This window comes from Anguilla anguilla, chromosome 17, assembly GCF_013347855.1.
Source record: "Anguilla anguilla isolate fAngAng1 chromosome 17, fAngAng1.pri, whole genome shotgun sequence".
NCBI classification, from domain to species: domain Eukaryota; kingdom Metazoa; phylum Chordata; class Actinopteri; order Anguilliformes; family Anguillidae; genus Anguilla; species Anguilla anguilla.
Window position 1 is genome coordinate 26,370,302 of NC_049217.1, and position 19,544 is coordinate 26,389,845.

The 19,544-nt window shown below is 53.5% G+C and overlaps 1 protein-coding gene across 6 annotated transcripts; it reads right to left on the bottom strand.

Moving 5' to 3' along the window:
• Window positions 1-10: 10 nt before the first annotated feature.
• On the bottom strand, window positions 11-19,523 carry brd4 (bromodomain containing 4). Of its 6 annotated transcripts, none has more exons than XM_035397560.1 (19): window positions 19,443-19,523; window positions 14,335-14,703; window positions 13,697-13,834; window positions 13,406-13,541; window positions 12,759-13,102; window positions 12,146-12,535; window positions 11,915-12,043; window positions 11,351-11,575; window positions 10,274-10,545; window positions 9,072-9,442; window positions 8,229-8,342; window positions 7,702-8,082; window positions 6,595-7,305; window positions 5,815-5,909; window positions 4,827-4,971; window positions 4,280-4,416; window positions 3,300-3,505; window positions 560-836; window positions 11-165 (listed from the first exon to the last, which is right to left on the bottom strand). In XM_035397560.1, exons 2-19 carry the CDS (start codon window positions 14,572-14,574, stop codon window positions 97-99), a joined length of 4,380 nt encoding a protein of 1,459 aa, XP_035253451.1. In that variant the 5' UTR covers window positions 14,575-14,703; window positions 19,443-19,523; the 3' UTR covers window positions 11-96. The 6 variants fall into 6 exon arrangements, with proteins under 6 accessions (XP_035253451.1, XP_035253448.1, XP_035253447.1 ...); XM_035397557.1 differs by lacking the exon at window positions 19,443-19,523 and adding an exon at window positions 15,571-16,864 and having other exon boundaries at window positions 9,072-9,439; XM_035397556.1 differs by lacking the exon at window positions 19,443-19,523 and adding an exon at window positions 15,571-16,863 and having other exon boundaries at window positions 12,146-12,532.
• Window positions 19,524-19,544: the final 21 nt, after the last annotated feature.

Here is a 19,544-nt window from a genome sequence, read left to right on the forward strand (position 1 = left end):
ACCCCGCCCCCCCCCCGCTCTTTACGTTGTCACGGCACTCCGGGACGGGTTCTCGCTCGTTCCTGTTGTTCGTCTAGTCCCACCTTCTCTTGCCTCTCAGAAGAGGTTCTCTTCGAAAATTGCCATCAAATCGCTTTGGAAATTCATGTCAATGGTGGCCGCCATCTGTGAAAGCAGAGGTCAAAGGTCAGGGGTGCTCAGCTCCGTTTCAGGCGGGTGGGCGAGCAGGGGCTCTCTCCCGCCTCAGACAGCGAGCAACGCACACCTGCAGACAGGCCTGCCTGCCGCACCTGCCTCACATCCGGGGGTTCGTTTAAAAACAGAAAAATTCAGCTTTGCTGTCCTCAGCCGCTGTGGTACATATAAACACACTTCAGGCTGGATGTGTAAGACTGTACAGTGACTGTAATGTAAAGGACTGTTCAATCCCTTCAGTGATGGGAACAAGCCTGAGGCGATATTACGAACTGGTATGTGGTGGGGTGGGTGGGTGGGTGGGTGGGGGGGGGGGGGGGGGGGGCGTAGATGGTAAGGAGCGCAGACGAGGACAAGTGCTCACCGCCTCTCTCCTCCTCCTCTCCTGCTCCCTGCGTCTCGCCAGCTCCCTCTGCTGGTCCAGGGCACTCTGGGTGGAGGGAGGGGGGGTCGGGGCCGGGGCCTGGAGAGGAGGTGTGACCGACGCTGCCTGCGTCTGTGCCTGCGGCGGCGGTGGTGGCGGCTGCGTCTGCGCGTGCGTCTGCGCATGCTGCTGCTGCTGCTGCTGCTCCTGGCGCCTGCGCGGCTCCTCCAGCAGCGGCCGGCGAGGCTGCTCCACGACCTCCTCCTCCTCCCGAGGCCTGCGACACAGCAAGAGCCACGGCGGACGTGAGCGCTACGGAGCCGCGGCGGGCGCGAGCGCTACGGAGCCGCGGCGGACGCGAGCGCTACGGAGCCGCGGCGGGCGCGAGCGCTACGGAGCCGCGGCGGACGCGAGCGCTACGGAGCCGCGGCGGACGCGAGCGCTACGGAGCCACATCTGCTTTTATGACGGGAAGAAAGCCCGCATACCGAACTGCACCATACACACCTTCATTAGAGACAACGTTTCCATCCCAGTGTATCTTTATCGGGTCGAATCAGACCAGATCAGGTCCTTTCCTGCATACCAGTGCCAATATTCCAGTGTCCGCCTTGGGTCACGAGCATCAGGTGGTCAGGTGGTTTGACGCATGTATATGTACGGGTTTGAAATTCCACTGGGATGAAAAGGTCTCTGATAAAGTTGTGTATGGAGCAGTTCAGTGTGCGGGCCTCCCTCCTTCCATTTGCGCTTCTCAGCCCAGCACCTTGTCAACCGGATGTGTGCATGAGGCACTGTCTCTACATCTACTTTTACAGGCTGGGTAATCAGCACGCTCATTAGTCCATAGGCTGGTTAGTTTATACGCTTGTTAGTCTGTATGCTCGTTAGTCTGTATGCTAGTTAGTCCTTACACTCGTTAGTCTGTATGCTCGTTAGTCCTTACGCTCGTTAGTCTGTATGCTCGTTAGTCCTTACGCTCGTTAGTCTGTATGCTCGTTAGTCCTTACGCTCGTTAGTCCATAGGCTGGTTAGTTTATACGCTCGTTAGTCTGTACGCTCGTTAGTCCTTACGCTCGTTAGTCCATAGGCTGGTTAGTTTATACGCTCGTTAGTCTGTATGCTCGTTAGTCCTTACGCTCGTTAGTCTGTATGCTCGTTAGTCCTTACACTCCTTAGTCTGTATGCTCGTTAGTCCTTACGCTCGTTAGTCTGTACGCTCGTTAGTCTGTACGCTCGTTAGTCCATAGGCTGGTTAGTTTATACGCTCGTTAGTCTGTATGCTCGTTAGTCCTTACGCTCGTTAGTCCTTACGCTCATTAGTCCTTACGCTCGTTAGTCCATAGGCTGGTTAGTTTATACGCTCGTTAGTCTGTATGCTCGTTAGTCCTTACGCTCATTAGTCCATAGGCTGGTTAGTTTATACGCTCGTTAGTCTGTATGCTCGTTAGTCCTTATGCTCGTTAGTCCATACGCTGGTTAATCCGTACGCTCATTAGTCCTTACACTTGTTAGTCCTTATGTGCCTTAGTCTGAACGCTCGTTAGTTCCTACGCTCGTTAATCCTCACGCTCCTTTCAGGGTCTGGACACTCTCGCTCGCTCACCGCAGTTTCTCCTGCTCTCTGCGCAGCCCCTCTCTCTCTCTCTCTCTCTCTCGCTCACCGCAGTTTCTCCTGCTCTCTGCGCAGCCCCTCTCTCTCTCTCTCTCGCTCACCGCAGTTTCTCCTGCTCTCTGCGCAGCCCCTCTCTCTCTCTCTCTCGCTCGCTCACCGCAGTTTCTCCTGCTCTCTGCGCAGCCCCTCTCTCTCTCTCTCTCTCTCGCTCACCGCAGTTTCTCCTGCTCTCTGCGCAGCCCCCCTCTCTCTCTCTCTCTCTCTCGCTCACCGCAGTTTCTCCTGCTCTCTGCGCAGCCCCTCTCTCTCTCGCTCGCTCACCGCAGTTTCTCCTGCTCTCTGCGCAGCCCCTCTCTCTCTCTCTCTCTCTCGCTCACCGCAGTTTCTCCTGCTCTCTGCGCAGCCCCTCTCTCTCTCTCTCTCTCTCGCTCACCGCAGTTTCTCCTGCTCTCTGCGCAGCCCCTCTCTCTCTATCTCTCTCTCTCTCACTCACCGCAGTTTCTCCTGCTCTCTGCGCAGCCCCTCTCTCTCTCTCTCTCTCTCGCTCACCGCAGTTTCTCCTGCTCTCTGCGCAGCCCCTCTCTCTCTCTCTCTCGCTCACCGCAGTTTCTCCTGCTCTCTGCGCAGCCCCTCTCTCTCTCTCTCTCTCGCTCACCGCAGTTTCTCTTGCTCTCTGCGCAGCCCCTCTCTCTCTCTCTCTCTCTCTCGCTCACCGCAGTTTCTCCTGCTCTCTGCGCAGCCCCTCTCTCTCTCTCTCTCTCTCTCGCTCACCGCAGTTTCTTCTGCTCTCTGCGCAGCCCCTCTCTCTCTCTCTCTCTCTCGCTCACCGCAGTTTCTCCTGCTCTCTGCGCAGCCGCTCTCTCTCTCTCTCTCACCGCAGTTTCTCCTGCTCTCTGCGCAGCCCCTCTCTCTCTCTCGCTCACCGCAGTTTCTCCTGCTCTCTGCGCAGCCGCTCTCTCTCTCTCTCTCTCTCGCTCACCGCAGTTTCTTCTGCTCTCTGCGCAGCCCCTCTCTCTCTCTCTCTCGCTCGCTCACCGCAGTTTCTCCTGCTCTCTGCGCAGCCGCTCTCTCTCTCACCGCAGTTTCTCCTGCTCTCTGCGCAGCCGCTCTCTCTCTCTCTCTCACCGCAGTTTCTCCTGCTCTCTGCGCAGCCGCTCTCTCTCCGCCTGCTCGGCCTGGGCCTTCAGGGCCTTCTCGCGCTCCTCCTTCTCGCGCGCGACCCGGCGGAACTGCTCGAAGCTGTCGCTCGACGACTTGAGCGTGGAGGAGGGCGCCGACGTGGACCTCTGCGCCAGGCTGGCCCACGAGCCCATGTTCTTCAGCTTCACGTCCTGGGGGGGGGAAGAGAGAGACACTCAGTCACTGGGACAATTAGCCATACTTAAGCTTATGAACTTAAACATTATGACTGCCCTGGCAGACTGCTATACTGTCCTGAGGTCAGCAAGAGATTTCAATGGTCCTTGGGTCAATAAGAGTCTTACTGTCTAGAGCTCAGCAAGAGAGTTGCAGAAAGTCTGAGGTCAGTGAGCAGAGGGTTGTGCTGTCCTGGGGTCAGTGAGCAGTGAGGGTTGTGCTGTCCTGGGGTCAGTGAGCAGAGGGTTGTGCTGGTCTGGGGTCAGTGAGCAGTGAGGGTTGTGCTGTCCTGGGGTCAGTGAGCAGTGAGGGTTATGCTGGTCTGGGGTCAGTGAGCAGTGAGGGTTGTGCTGGTCTGGGGTCAGTGAGGGTTGTGCTGTCCTAGGGTCAGTGAGCAGAGGGTTGTGCTGTCCTGGGGTCAGTGAGCAGTGAGGGTTGTGCTGTCCTGGGGTCAGTGAGCAGTGAGGGCTGTGCTGTCCTGGGGTCAGTGAGCAGTGAGAGCTGTGCTGTCCTGGGGTCAGTGAGCAGTGAGGGTTGTGCTGGTCTGGGGTCAGTGAGCAGTGAGGGCTGTGCTGTCCTGGGGTCAGTGAGCAGTGAGGGTTGTGCTGGTCTGGGGTCAGTGAGCAGTGAGGGTTGTGCTGTCCTGGGGTCAGTGAGCAGTGAGGGTTGTGCTGTCCTGGGGTCAGTGAGCAGTGAGGGTTGTGCTGTCCTGAGGTCAGTGGGTGAGTGACAGTTGTCCTGTGACCTACCTGTACCTTTTTGGGGGCAGTGGGTGTCTTGGGCTCCTGCTTGAACTTCTCCTTGTCTGGCGCAGGGTGGGGCGGGGCGCTGGGCTCAGAGGCCCGAATCGCAGGCCGCAAACTCTCCAGGGGCTTCAAGTCCAACCCTGAGAAGAAGGAAAGTCACACACACATTAACATACAAGCACATACACATACAGTGAGCTCCATCATTTCCTTAATTAAACCCAACAAAAATGGCCAAAATGCAGGGAAAGAAATATACTGTGTAATGACCCAGCCTGTGCGGCAAAAATAATTTTTGATGAGAATGGCAAAACAATATTTCTGTGTTATTTAATCATGCTAATCCCACCATTTCATTCCGCTTCTGTTACAAACAAAATAAGAAAATTATGAATTGCCTTTTTATCGCAAGTTAGCATATTATAGCAAAAATAGATGTTTTTTTGTCAGAACTGGTGAATTAGTGTTAAATGCAGATTTTAAAATGTCCTGCGCTCCACAGACACACACGCGCACACACACACACACACACACACACACAGGTACTCACTCTGCAGGCCCGATGCTGGCTGGCCGGGCTTGCCATCGAGGTGTTTTTGGGGTTCTTGCCGTAGGGCAGGGCTGAAGGGGTCCCCCTGGATTACTGGTAGCTTCTCCTCCTTCATCCCCCCATGTGCTTGGGGCCCCCGCTGCTCCTGAAACAAACACAGGCAGGCTGATCCATCGGGTTTCTCAGCTATTTAACTGATTAACTGATGTCTCGCTCCCCCAACGATACACACACGCATGCACACAGATAGACTGAAGCACACATGCAGACCGACAGGCATTTAAAAAAAAGTGACAGAGAGTACCGCGACGTCGCACTGTGGGGAACACCATCTAGACAGACAGGCACACAGGCAGACCGACAGACAGGCACACAGACAGACAGGCAGGCAGGTAGGTAGTCAGGCACACAGGCAGGCAGACAGACACACAGACAGGCACACAGACAGACAGGCAGGCACGCAGGCAGACAGGCAGGCACACAGACAGACAGACAGACAGACAGGCAGGCAGACAGACAGGCAGGCAGGCAGACAGACAGACAGACAGGCAGGCATACAGACAGGCAGGCAGACAGACAGGCAGGCAGACAGACAGGCAGGCAGGCACACAGACAGGCACACAGACAGGCAGGCAGACAGACAGACAGACAGGCAGACAGACAGACAGGCAGGCAGACAGACACGCAGACAGGCACACCGACAGGCAGACAGGCACACAGACAGACAGGCAGGCAGGCAGACAGACAGACAGACAAGGCAGACAGACAGACAGACAGACAGACAGGCAGGCATACAGACAGACAGACAGACAGACAGACAGACAGACAGACAGACAGACAGGCACACAGACAGGCAGGCAGGCAGACACAGACAGACAGACAGGCAGACAGGCATACAGACAGGCAGGCAGGCAGACAGACAGACAGACAGGCACGCAGACAGGCACGCAGACAGGCACACAGACAGGCACACAGACAGAGTACTCACAGGCTTTTTGGCCGGCTGCAGGTTGTGTGGGGGGGTCTGTCGGCCGGGGGGCTGGTACTGGGCCAGCTGGGGGGAGAGACTTTCCCTTGCGTGTCCTGTCAGAAAAGGTGGGGAAGTTTACAGCTTGGGGCTGAGCGGTGGCTGATCACACCTTGTATTCAGCAGTAAAAAAAAAACCTGCTCAGAAAACATTATGTTAACGTACCAGTCTGTCATTATGGCACTGGTCGTATTTTTTTAAATCCCATTTTCTTTATTAAACCCTCCAATAAGCCCCTCCCAGTGCAGCAATAGCCTATCAGTGCATGAGGGAGCACGCTACTCTGAAAACAGCCTTTTTTACGCGGGGAAAAAAAAGGCCAAAATGCAGGGAAAGAAATATACTGCTCGACGACCCAGCCTGTGCGGCAAGAATAACTTTTGATCAGAATGGCAAAACATTATTTCTGTGTTATTTAATCCTGCTAACCCCACCATACCATTCCGCTTCTGTTACAAGCAAAATAAGAGAATTATGAATGACGCATACGATTCTATTGCGCTTTTATCACGAGTTAGCATATCACAGCAAAAATAGTTGTTTTTGTCAGAAGTGGTGAATTAGTGCTAAATGCAGATTTTAAAATGTCCTGCGCTCCACAGACAGACCATCCCCTGGGCCAGGGGGACCACTGACCTGTGCATGGCTTGCTCCTTCAAGCACCTGACAGCACACGCACACATTTTAACAGCTCTGGACTGTAAACGGTCATAATGCCAAGCCCTGCCAAATTCCCTCACCTGTGCCGTACGGTTCGGGTTTGTGCTGCCGCGTGGAGGGGGGCTGCTGCTGCTGCTGCTGCTGCTGCTGCGGGAGCATCTGTGGAGCGCTGGCCTTGTGCTGCTGCGTCTGCGTCTGCGGGGCGGGGCCCTGGGGGGGTGGGGGCAGGTGCTGCATGTGGGCGGGGCCCTGGAGGGCCTGCGCAGGCTGCAGGATGGGGGCGGACAGGGCGGGGCGGCTCTGCAGGTGCTGCATGTACAGCGGCACCTGGCTCACGGGCATCCCCGCCGGCTCCTCGTCGTCCTCCAGCAGCGCCTGGGGGGGCTGGGCCGACAGCAGGGTGGGCGGGGACAGGGCCCGCGACAACAGGGTGGGCGGGGACAGGGCCCGTGACAACAGTGTGGGCGGGGACAGGGCCCGCGACAACAGTGTGGGCGGGGACAGAGCCCTTGACATCAAGGTGGGCGGGGACAAGGCGCGCGACGACAACGTGGGCGGGGACAGAGCGCGCGACAGCAGGGTGGGCGGGGACAGGGGGCGGGAGAGCAGAGGCTGGGGGAGGGGCTGAGGGGCCGGCACGGGCGTGGTCAGCAGCTGTGGAGGCTGGTGGTGGTGATGGGGCTGTGGCTCAGGCTGCTGGAGGAGCTGCTGCTGCTGCGCGACTTTGGGAGGTAGAGGCGCTGCCCGGTGAGTGGGGCGGGACGGCTGCTGTGGCATAGCGTTGTGAAGAGCTGAGAGAGAGAGGGAGGGAAGGGGGGGGGGGGGGGGGGGGAGAGGGAGGGAAAGGGGGGGGGAGAGAGAGAGAGAGCATGAGACAGAGAAAGAGGGAGAGAGAGAGAGAAGGGGGGAGAGCGAGAGAGACCTTTGATTCTCCTTTATTTAACAGTTAAAAGGAGACATACAATTCTAGTAATAAATCAATAAAAAACAAAAAACAGGAAAAAAAAATTTAAGATAAAAAAAAAAAAAAAAAGATACCCAGACACAAAAAATGGAGCTTCCCAAGGTTGCAGAGCCGTAGCAGGATCTGATCAGCGTTTCTGTGGCTGGAAACCACACCCACATACGGCCGTGAGTGACGGGCGCAGATGAAGAGCCTGGGCCCGCTTCGCGCGCGGCGGACGTACCTGGGGTGGGCAGCGCGGCGTGCTGGTTGAGGAACGGGTGCGTATCGACCGGGACGATAGCGGGGGGGTGAGAGTCGAGGTGGGAAGGCGCGGGCGGGGCCGGGTCGTCGTGTTGCTGGGACAGGTGCATAACGGGCTGGCTGAAGTGAGGGAGGGGGTCCAGAGCGCCCCCCAGCAGCTGGGAGGACTGCAGCATCATGGGAGGAGCCACATACGCTGGAGGGGAAGGGTGCTGCTTCAGCTGCTGTGTAGGCTGAACCATTGGGACCTGGGGCAGGGGGGGTGGCAGTAGCTGAGGGGCGGGCCCCCCCATCGCCTGGTGGAGCGGCTTCTTCCTGTCCTTCCCCGTGCTCAACTTCTTCTTCAGCTTCTGACGCAGCCCTGAGAAGAGGAGGCTTTTTAGCAAAACCGTGCATACAGCTTTGTCACTGTGTGTGTGTGTGTGTGTGTGTGTGTGTATGTGTGTCTCTAGGTGTGTGTGTGTGTGTGTTAGCGTTCCGAAGCACTGTGAGGGAAAGCACGTTTACCTGTCCCAAAGCCCTCACTATCAGAGGAGCTGGAAGTGCTGCTGCTGCCCGAGTCTGATGAAGAGCCCGCCTTCATCTTCGTTATGGTCACTGTCTCCATCGCCTTCTCTGCCGCTGTGGGAACAAACTGCTTAGATGCACGGTGACAACACAAAACCACAGCATGCTCAGCATTCAGGAATATTACTCGGACACAGACTCAGTGGAGGAGGACAGTGACTCACTGACTCAGTGTAGGAGGCCAGTGACTCACTGACTCAGTGGAGGAGGACAGTGACTCGCTGACTCAGTGGAGGAGGACAGTGACTCGCTGACTCAGTGGAGGAGGACAGTGACTCGCTGACTCAGTGGAGGAGGACAGTGACTCGCTGACTCAGTGGAGGAGGACAGTGACTCAGTGGAGGAGGACAGTGACTCGCTGACTCAGTGGAGGAGGACAGTGACTCACTGACTCAGTGTAGGAGGCCAGTGACTCACTGACTCAGTGGAGGAGGACAGTGACTCACTGACTCAGTGGAGGACAGTGACTCACTGACTCAGTGGAGGAGGACAGTGACTCGCTGACTCAGTGTAGGAGGCCAGTGACTCGCTGACTCAGTGGAGGAGGACAGTGACTCACTGATTCAGTGGAAGAGGACAGTGACTCACTGATTCAGTGGAAGAGGACAGTGACTCGCTGACTCAGTGGAGGAGGACAGTGACTCGCTGACTCAGTGGAGGAGGACAGTGACTCGCTGACTCAGTGGAGGAGGACAGTGACTCAGTGGAGGAGGACAGTGACTCTCTGACTCAGTGGAGGAGGACAGTGACTCAGTGACTCAGTGGAGGAGGACAGTGACTCGCCTGCAGGTTTCTTCTTCTTGCGCAGACAGGAGGAGACGTATCTCTCCAGCTCGCGCAGCGTGGACGGCTTGAGCGTCTCGAAGTCGATCTCGATCTCGTCGGGGTTGGAGTTCTTGAGCGAGGGCTCCCGCGATTGGATGATGTGCACCACGCGGCCCAGCTTGTCCCCCGGCAGCTTGTTGATGTCCAGACTCAGCTGCCGCTTCTCCTCATAGGACATGGGCTTGCCCTTGTCCCCCGCAGCCCCGCCCACCGCCACGCCCGAGCCCAGGTCCTCCTCCGTCTCCTGAGCGACCACGGGGGCCAGGATGGGCGGGGCCACGGCAGGAGGAGGAGCCACGGAACGGCTGTTCTTCAGTCCCTCCTTCCTGCTGTGGGAAGACATGTGACAGGAAGGGGGGGGGGGGGGGGGGGGGGGGGTGTGCATTTGGATTTCCTTAATTATACAGGCATAGCTGTGCAAGAGAGGTTATCAGTCTAGTCACACCTTCTTGCTGCAATACAAATTGTTGTTTCTTAACACAGTATTGCACTTAGCGATTATAAATGGGCTTCAGTGCCTCTCTGGGCAACACCGAATCCCCCCTGAGAGTAATAATGTCGTTCCCCAATACCGCTCCATTGCTCTGCTTCAGAGCATCTTCCCAAAGACTGCAATGTCACGTAGTGTGCTTGGCATCAAAGCGATCTGTCGTTCCGGTTGAATTAAGAGACGCAGAGCACAACACGTGTTACAAGTTCCTATGAAATCATCCGTAGCGGAGTAGTAGTTCACCATTCTTTCATGCTACACGTGTACCTCCTGTGCCACTTTCATGTTACGTGTACCTCCATCCAGCACTTATCGTGCCTTGTATCATTGCCTTGATGTTGTAGCTTGTAATGCCTCCCAGTTTGACGTAGCATAGGTTAGGTCAGAGAGTAATGCTCACTGTGTGAATTGGACTTTAATGTGTTCATGGCTATGGCTAACTGTTACAAAATGAGTATTGTACCTTATCGGACCTGTGTTTCGTAGTCGTTACAATGACCTTCGGTACGCACTTATTGTACGTCGCTTTGGATAAATGTGTCTGCCAAGCAAATGTACTTTAAATGTAATGTAGTGTAGTGCCTTTATGTGATTCCCATAAGGCACAGAGGGGGCGCCAGAGAGCGGGAGCGCGGGGGCAGAGGGTTCGAGCTGCAGGGCAGGTGTGTACCTGGCCGCCTTGGTTTTCTTGGGTGCCGCCTCCTTGGCGCCCTTGTTCTTCCTGAGGGGGGGCTGCAGCGGGGGCTCATGGAGAGGCTCCAGCGCCAGGGGAGGGGGCGCGCCCCCGGCCTTCTTCCTCTGCTTCTTCTCCTTCTCCTTCTCCTTCTTCTCTTTCTCCTTCTCCTTCTCCTTCTTCTCCTTCTCTTTCTCCTTCTCCTTCTTCTTTGGTCGGCTCGTCTGCGGCTGCGACAGCGCAGCCAGCTGCTCGTGCACCGCCTTCAGCTGCGGGAAGAACAGCCAATCACGTTCGCGCTGCCGCAATTAAAACAATCGCTAAAAAAAAAAAAAAAAACTCACGGTAAAAAATAAGTCGCGATCGTACAGTTGGTTTTAAAAGGCTGCTCTCTCTCAGATTCAAATCTGTCGGCAGGACATACCAAAGCAATACTAACGATAAAAGGGCATCGAAAATAGCACCATCCCATTTTTGAGACCCTCACACCACCAGCACACAGGCTGCTCACGAAGCATCCCTCAGGCTGGGGGTGTGGCTACACATCTGGCCGCTGGTGGGGCTATGGGGAAATTATCCACAAAAAGATGGGGAACCCAGTCATGCTAGGTAGCCAGATAGCTACCTAAATGGACTAGTTTCCCCTTATTTTATTTGGCTAGCTTTCTGTGCAAACGATTTATCCTTATTTTGGCTAACAAATGAGGTGAAATGTTTCTCCTTGGGGGAGGAGTGATGTACAATTACATTTTTTTTATAAATTTTTCGTTTTAAATCATGGCGAACCTATTGACCAGGACACCGCGTCCTGAAATCTCCAGTATCCCATATAGACCCCACCCACGTACAGGCCACTCGGCACGTCCACTACATCAGTGTTCCCTAAACCTCTTAAAGGCACGGCATTTATTTTCCAATGGATAGCAATAGCAGTCATTTTTGCTGCAATATAAAGCAATGTCATGTGCGTTTTCACGAAGTACTGAATTTTGCGAAATGATGGTATTTTACCGTTTTAAAAATTTTAATGGCGCTGCACCGCGCGACCCAATCAGCAGAGGCAAGCACCCTCACCTGTTCCTGCAGCTCTGCCAGTCTCTGGGCCCTCTCCTCCTCCGAATCATCAGTGGAGGACTCCGACTCGGAGGACGAGTCGCTGGAGCTGTCGGAGGAGGAGGGGAGGAGGGCGGGGGGCGGCTGCAACTTCACGGGGGCGGGGAGAAGCGCGGGAGAGGGGGTGAGGCGTGCTGGCTCCTCGGACTCATCGGGCATCTTGGCAAAGCGCATTTCAAACACATCCTGCCGGGAGGACAAAACACCAGATGGGCACAGCCGGAGGGAGTCATGGGAACTGTAGTTCTCCTGGTCGAGACCAACCCGCTTCCATTTAATGCATATGAGACGGGGCGGGGTTCGAGAGAACAGTAGGGTGCGCACGCACGCACGCACACACACAGGTGCAGTGTGTGGCAGATGTATCAACCTGCAGGGATGGGTGGCCAGGACTGGTGCCACTGGATTGGTCAGAATTGATCTCCGCTGGTGCACCCTGCATGGGTGCCGTGACTGTGTGTGTGTGTGTGTGTGTGAGAGTGTGTGTGTGTGTGCCCGCACGTTTGTGAGAATGCCTGAGCTCACCTGTAGTTTGCGTGCCATGGCCACCACGTCGTGGTCGGGGGGATTGTACTTGTAGCAGTTGGAGAACATCAACCGCATGTCCGCGGCAAAGTCCTGGGGGTCCACGTACTGCCTGCTGTCCAGCTTGGCCTGGTACGGGGCGGGCAAAGAGAGGGCTTTCACTCACAGCCAGTCAGACGGCGCCGCGAGCCTTAGGCCCCACCCCCTGCCGCCGGCTCCACCCTGCCTCACCTTGACGGTGCTGAGGTCCATGGGGTGCTTGATGATGTCGTGGTAGTCGTGGAGGCCCAGGGCCTTCACGTCCACGGGCTTGTAGAAGGGCCAGGCGTAGGCCTCGTGCTTCTTGGACAGCACCTCCCTGACGATCCCGGCGCAGTACCGCAGCTGCTCCTGCCGCTTCGGGCTGTGCGCCCCGCCCCCGACCCCGCCCAGCACGCCCAGCACGCCCAGCCCCGGGTGGTGCTGGGAGTCGGGCGCCTCCTTCTTGGGCAGCTTGGTGGGGCGGCTGCTCTCGCGGCGGGGCGGGGCCTTCGGCTCGGAGGCGACGGGCGGGGACTCGCTCAGCTGGTCGTTCGCGGTGGGCGTGGTCGTGTCTGCTTTCCTCTTCTGGCTCTTTTTCTGCTACAGGAGAGAAGGAGAGAGAGAGAGAGAGAGAGAGCGAGCGTAACAGGGGAGGGGCAAAGAAAAGAGAGGATGTAGGGAGAGAAAGGAAAACGAGATAAGAAAAATGAAAAGCATGGGGGGGGGGGTTGAGAGATGAGGATAATCAAATGCATAGTAAATTCATAAGGAATAGGCTCCCCCCCCACCCCATCCCTCACAGAAACTGCACTGGAGTACTCACTTTGGGCAGGGGGGCAGCGTTCTGCTGGATGGGTATGTGGGGGTGAGGCAGGGTGGTGTGGGTGGGAGGGGGCACTGAGGTCAGGACGGGGCCCTGCGTGATGTGGTCAGGGGGGCCCAGGCTGTAAGGAGGGCAGGGCGGGGGGACGTGGGTGATCAGCGTGGGAGGTAGGCGCGGGTTGGGAGGAGGAGGAGGAAGAGGAGGAGGAGGAGGATGAGGAAGAGGAGGAGGGCCCTGCGGAGGGCCCCGTGCCTGTGGCGCCAGGGTGGGGGTGGAGAGGCCGTGCGTGTGGGCCATCACGGACGGAGAATCCAAGGCTGGGCCTGGTTTCAAATTCTGGCCTCCTGAGAGTGAGACAGACAGACAGACAGACAGACGAGGTAGAAAATATACCCGGTTATACAGCTGTACGCTGATCTGGGTCCACAGAGCCTCACACCCCCCAGCCATTCACTCACCCCGTCTGTACAGCTTTCGCCACATCCCTCACCTCTGACTCCGCCCCCCCAAATCACTCACCAGTGGCTCTACCCCTCCCAATCACTCACTTCTGACCCCGCCCCTCCCAAATCACTCACCTCTAACTGCACCCCTCCCAAATCACAAATCACTCACCTCTGACCCCCCCCCCCTCCCAGATCACTCACCTTTGTCTCTGCGGCCCCGACCACGCCCCTTGCCAGCCATGACTGTGATCTCAGTCTCCTCCGGGGGCATCTCCGAAATCTTCTGCAGGAACATCTTCTCCAGCGCCTCTGCCATGAGCACGATGTCATCTCCAGGCTGCAGCAGCAGCAGCAACGCACACACCCACACACACACACACACACACACACACACACGTCACTACTGTTTTTTGTTTTTAAATATTTACATAATATCTTTCATCACAATTTCCCAAACACTTGGCACTTGGTTCCACACAGTGGCAGCAGTACCTTGTTGTAGATGTAGCAGTTGGTGAACATTGTGTTAAAGTCTTGAATACATTCTTGCGCGCTCCAGTAGTGGCTGTTCTCCAGTCGCTTCTTGATTGTTCCCATGTCCATAGGAATCTTAATGATCTTGTAATAGTCCTGATCAGGGGAGAAGGGGGAAGGGGGAAGGTGCAGCCGATTACTTCATGTGAATAAAGGAGGGCAGAATGTGCGACAGAGATGAGTAGAAAGTAGGAGTGGAGGAGGTGGAAGATGGACAGAGGTCAGTAGAAAGTAGGAGGTGGAAGATAGGGGCGACATAGCTCAGGAGGTAAGAGCAGTTGTCTGGCAATCGGAGGGTTGCCGGTTCGAACCTCGCCCTGGGCGTGTCGAAGTGTCCCTGAGCAAGACACCTAACCCCTAACTGCTCTGGTGAATGAGAGGCATCAATTGTAAAGCGCTTTGGATAAAAGCGCTATATAAATGCAGTCCATTTATATATAAATGCAGTGCAAGAAGGACAGAGGTCAGTAGAAAGTAGGAGTGGAGGAGGTGGAAGATGGATAGAGGTCAGTAGAAAGTAGGAGAGGAAGAGGTGGAAGATGGACAGAGGTCAGTAGAAAGTGGGGGAGCAGGAGGTGGAAGATGGATAGACTCACAGGCAGGTTGAGTTTGACGACATCGACAGGCTCCTGGAAGGGCCAGGAGAACTGGTGCTTCCACAGCGTCTTCAGGACAACCTTCAGCAGGTACTGCAGCTGATTGGTCTGCCGCTTGGGCCGGGCGGGGATTGTGGTCCCAGGGACCAGGGGGTTGAAGGTGGCATTGGGGGGGGCTGCAGGGTGCCCCTGGCTGCTGCTTCCTCCCGACATCTGTGCTGCATCCAGGCCGTCCCCCATGCTGACAGGGCGGGGCTAGGGGCAGGGGGGAGGGCAGGGGCGGCGGGACGCCAGTCGTTCAGTCTCGACTCTGGCGCAGACTCCACCTGGAGAGCAGCGATGGTCCCATTGCACTCCTCACCGCGGTCTCTGTGGAGGAGCACGCCATCGACACCTTCACCATCACGACCATCACAGTGTGACCATCACCGCTCTCAGAGACGCCGTCACAATTACCTTCAGTACAGCAATCTCCATCTCTGCCACAATCACTTCATATAAGACATAACCTCTGCAATCTGAATTTAAGTTTACGAGTCAGTCCAGGTCAGTGTTCTGCATGCGAGTGCCCCAGGCCAGTGCTATGCATGTGAGTGTTCCAGGCCAGTGTTCTGAATGTCAGTGTTCTGGTCCAGTGTTCTAGATTTGAGTGCTCAGGGCCAGGCCTGAATGTTAATGTTCCAAGCCAGTGTTCCAAATGCGAGAGTTCTGAGGCAGCTTTCTGAATGCAAGTGTTCCAAGCCACTGTTTTAGATGTGAATGTTTCAAAGCCACCTCCGTACGTGCATAGGGAGGAGCTGTTCTACTGAGCCCCCCCCCCCCCCCCCCACCAGAGCAGCATCACAGGTACACTGTGTTCGAGAAGAAGTACAAAGACAATCTGAAGCCCAAGGCCAAACTCAGTCACAACTCCTGCTAAAAATATACACAAGACACAAAGAATGCACCTCAAACTGGGCCTACACTACAGTCCATCTAACCCCACTCTCTCCCACACACAAACTTGCACATACACACATACACATATACAGATTCCATCAGAGTTCATCTGGTTGTCTTTCATCATACTGTATTTCAGCAAGCATAAATCTGTATTTCTTAACTTATAGCCCATTGCAATAAATGAGGTTACATTTTAAAAAAGATTTAATGTGGCGCCCAACGATGGGCTGAGCACATTCGTATGCGAGAGAGTAATGAAATTCAGACCCCCAAACCGACTGAGCCCTCGCGTACCCTGGGTGATTCAGTCACCAGTTGTGTGTCACCCCACGCAGCTACCGGCCAGTCAGCACCGGGACGGTCCGGATTCAGTCTGAGACGGTGAAGCGCATCCATGCACCACAGCGTGTGAAATGTGGACACCATTTTAAGTCATTATTTTCCATTAATACTACCCAACCCAGCTGAATAAATGTGCATGAACTGCATTCCTTTCTACTCCATGTCAATGTGTGGAGTAACCAAATACATTATCAAAAACCTATACAGTGAACACTTTGTATTTCTCTTACAGTAGTTTAAAATATAAATCAAACTTATTACAAAATGAAATACGACAGTCAAAATGTTTTTTCAAACAAACTTCTACTAACGTGCTAAAAATTTCTATCATGGTCAGTGTTAACTTGGGAAGTGTATAATTGGGTGAGTGTTTGTTTGGGAGGTGAGTGAAGGACTCAGCGGTGAAAACCTCTGTCCCTCTCCCCTTTGTCCATGATTCCTCCTCAAACCACGCCTCCCCTTCCCTTTTCTCTTCCCATCAACAGTATGAACTCACTCACTCATCCTCACTTTTCCATGACCTCTGACCTGTCCGTGTAACAGGATGCATTAATTGAACTTCCTGAGTCATTTCAAAAGAAACATCTAGGCCTACATCAATTGCCATTTCTAGCTTGCTGCATCGAGGCTGCAGAATACTTGTTGACAAGTAATATTTATACAAAATTCCTCTGCTCTTCATTTCCTGAATTCCTTACCACCCCATTTACAATATGTGCACTTGTTTCCTGGCATGACATGCCTCAACACCGCCACTATAGCCGTATACTGTAAGCTGCATTTAGTTATACAGCTACATGCCAATGATTGGGGGCAGAATGTGGGGTGTGCAGTCAAACCTTTCACTGAGTGGTGAGGCAAATAAATACAATGGTAAAAATAATTAAAATCCAGCACTCGCCAAGTATGTGCAACTCCGTCTCTTTGAAATATTTTATTTACAAGGCGCAATAGTCTTTTTAATACAGGGATGAGTTGTAGCTGCTGCTGCTGTCCTCATCGTGTACATACTCACGAATGATTTAAAACAGCCAGTTACCTCATAATCGATCAATGTGACATGGATGTCTGCTCATCCAATCAGCTAGGTGTGCAAGGGTCTCTTAAAATTAAAAACATAAATAAATAAAAAAAACCCCACTAGAACCCAGCCGCAGGAACCTCCAACCCCAAATCATGCCGCAGGGATTTCTCCCAGAAACCATCAAGCTTCATACAGCCAGACAGCTCCTTCCCCTGACCCACACTCCTGCAAAGGTGATGCAGAAAAGATGTCAAAAGGGTGAACAAAAGGGAAAAAGAGCTCCCTTTCATCTGGTACACCCCCCCCCCCCCAAAAAAAAAACCCAATCTCCTACCATCTGCCCACCATAAGCCACCCTACCCTTCTGCTCTCAGCAGTCGACACAAGACTCTCCCCGTCTATCATATGTCTGAACCTACGGAAGGCTCCCCAGAGATTCAAACCAACAACACTCCGGTTAGATATCTCGTCTGCTGAATGGTACAACTCTGCTAGCCTTCATCAGCAGGACTCCGCCACACCCACCCTCCACAAACCTGTAGCAGTAAAACCAGAAACGTATACCCAGTTTACAGTTAATTTCAGCCCTCAACTGTCCGTGAAAACCCTGTACACCATGGACTTACGCAACACTGCCGTTCCAAAAAGTCTTTTCCTGCCTGACACTACCCTATACAAATTCAGGAAACGAAGAAAGCAGCGATAGAGGAATTTTATAAAAATGTTATTTGTCAACAAGTATTCTGCAACCTCGATGCAGCAAGCTAGAAATGCTGATAGAACTAATGACTGATGTAGATATTTCTTTTGAAATGACTCCGGAAGTTCAATTAATGCAGCCTGTACACAGACAGGTCAAAGGTCATGGAAAAGTGAGGATCATATGAGCATTATCAGGGCTGCCCCACCCCGTTTCTGGAGATATACCATCATGAAGGTTTTCACTCAAACCCTAACAAAGCACGCCTCATTCAACAGCTAGAGACCTCATAGAGCTGCTTATTAATAGAATCATGTCTGCCAAATTAGGGGTGGAATGAAAACCTACAAGACAGTACATCTCAGGGAACAGGACTGGGCAGTCCTGTGCATTATGTACTTTAACCAAATGATTAAGTATTGCGCAACTGCATTTGCTTATCAGCCTACATACAAGTACACATACTGTATACAAGTATAAAACGCGGGCTCAGACATCTTATCCTAACGTACACTCTCCTCGGAACTGAACTGACATCAGTCACGCGTTAATATGTTCGCCACAAACTGTTCAATCGCATGACAACCTTCAGGTACAGGTAAAAGAATATACAGAAACTTCCACTTTCAAGAGGCCAGCTGTATTCAGCGCGCAACACCAGTAGATGTCGTTAGGTATGCTTGATGACTGTTAGTATAACTTACATATTTATATGGCTGGTTATTCAGCAACGTTGCACACGATACATAGAAAATTAACACAACACACAAGCCCACAGTGTACGAACCACCATCTGCAGAGACCGAGCTGTCAGACAGTCTTCGAAAACAAAGTAATTTAATTTGCAAGGGAGACAAATAAGAATGATTTTGTACTCCATATTTGCGGCCAGTGGTTGATGAAGCCGACTGTGATGAAGCCGACTAACCCTAGTTGAAACAATACGTCGGTGTGACGAGAAGCAGCTAACTAAGCGAAAGTAGGTGGCTAAGTTGGTCAGCTAATGTAGTTGCTGACGTGATAACAGAACAGACACTACGAGCAAACGACAGACATAACATTTAAGGCAACGTTAAACGAGCTACCCCTTTATGTAATACTGTCTCTTCTTTAAAAATTCAACATCTACGTTTCCCCTCATTAGCAACACACAAAATGGCGACTAAAAGCGGCTCTGGTTCCTTGTCTCCAGCTAGATAAATCCCAAATGTATTGACAGCAAATTCCAGCAAGCCAATATCGAGGGGGTGTCGTTTGGTAGCTACAGCTCCTGCCGACAGATTTTCGACGCTAACGTGCCACTCGCTCCTTTCGATTGTCAATGGACTCGCAGGCTACCGCGTTAGCTAGCGGAAAATTTTCAAGGCGGCACTAGCTAGCTAGCCAGATACGTAACGTTAACTAACGAAGACTGCTAGCCGCTACGTCTGTTTATACACCTTACCTATCGCCCTACGTCCTGTTCCACCAAAACAATATAAATAAAACCGCCTTTGTATTTAGCATGTTCATTGAATATTTAAGTGAAAAATCTCAGAAACACTCAACTGTTGCAAGGTATAAAACACTGCAACACACATTCGGCGATATACGCCTCCGTACGTAAACGCACTTCAAGAATACGACGGAGGACGCTACACTATTCCTCAAGAGTTTACGTAACGTATCACACGCACCGACCGCACTAAAGTAACACAGCTACGCTCCCGAATCTACGTAGAACGGCACGATTACGGCCTGGAGACTGCAAATAAACAACCGATTGAAACGGAGCCGCACTCACAACCTCGCCATGTATCATTCGCGTCACTATAAGACACAAAGATGCCCTTCATACGAAGTATTCAGCACACTTGGTTTGGCAGACACTCGTGCAGACCCAGGACAACACGATAAAACAACTATTTTATACCTTTCCCTGCCTCGCTTTCCAACAGGCCTCCGTTACTACTGGGGCACTTTCGACTTGGCGCCGCACAAACTGAACGAAGACCTCCAATATAACGTCAGTCTCCCTTAAACTTGACGCCCAAATCCACAAGCCGTCGTTTGTTTTGCTCTTGTGGCCCGACACAATCAAGGGAACTGTGTTTTATTTACCTTATTTTATCGGTTGTCAGTGCGCGCGCGACTCTTCCCTTCCCAGAATCCAGAACGAGCTGCTTTCTACGTTGGTGACGTCACACGCACAATGGACGAAAC

What these genes read in the sequence shown, in the direction of transcription:
- brd4 (XM_035397560.1), bottom strand. Translation starts at nt 14,574, where the DNA reads ATGGGGGACGGCCTGGATGCAGCACAGATGTCGGGAGGAAGCAGCAGC. An exon ending in TCGGGGCCGCAGAGACAAAG is followed by an intron (nt 13,103 to 13,405) that starts GTGAGTGATCTG and finishes TCTCACTCTCAG; the next exon opens with GAGGCCAGAATTTGAAACCA. An exon ending in ACGCTGCCCCCCTGCCCAAA is followed by an intron (nt 12,536 to 12,758) that starts GTGAGTACTCCA and finishes TCTCTCCTGTAG; the next exon opens with CAGAAAAAGAGCCAGAAGAG.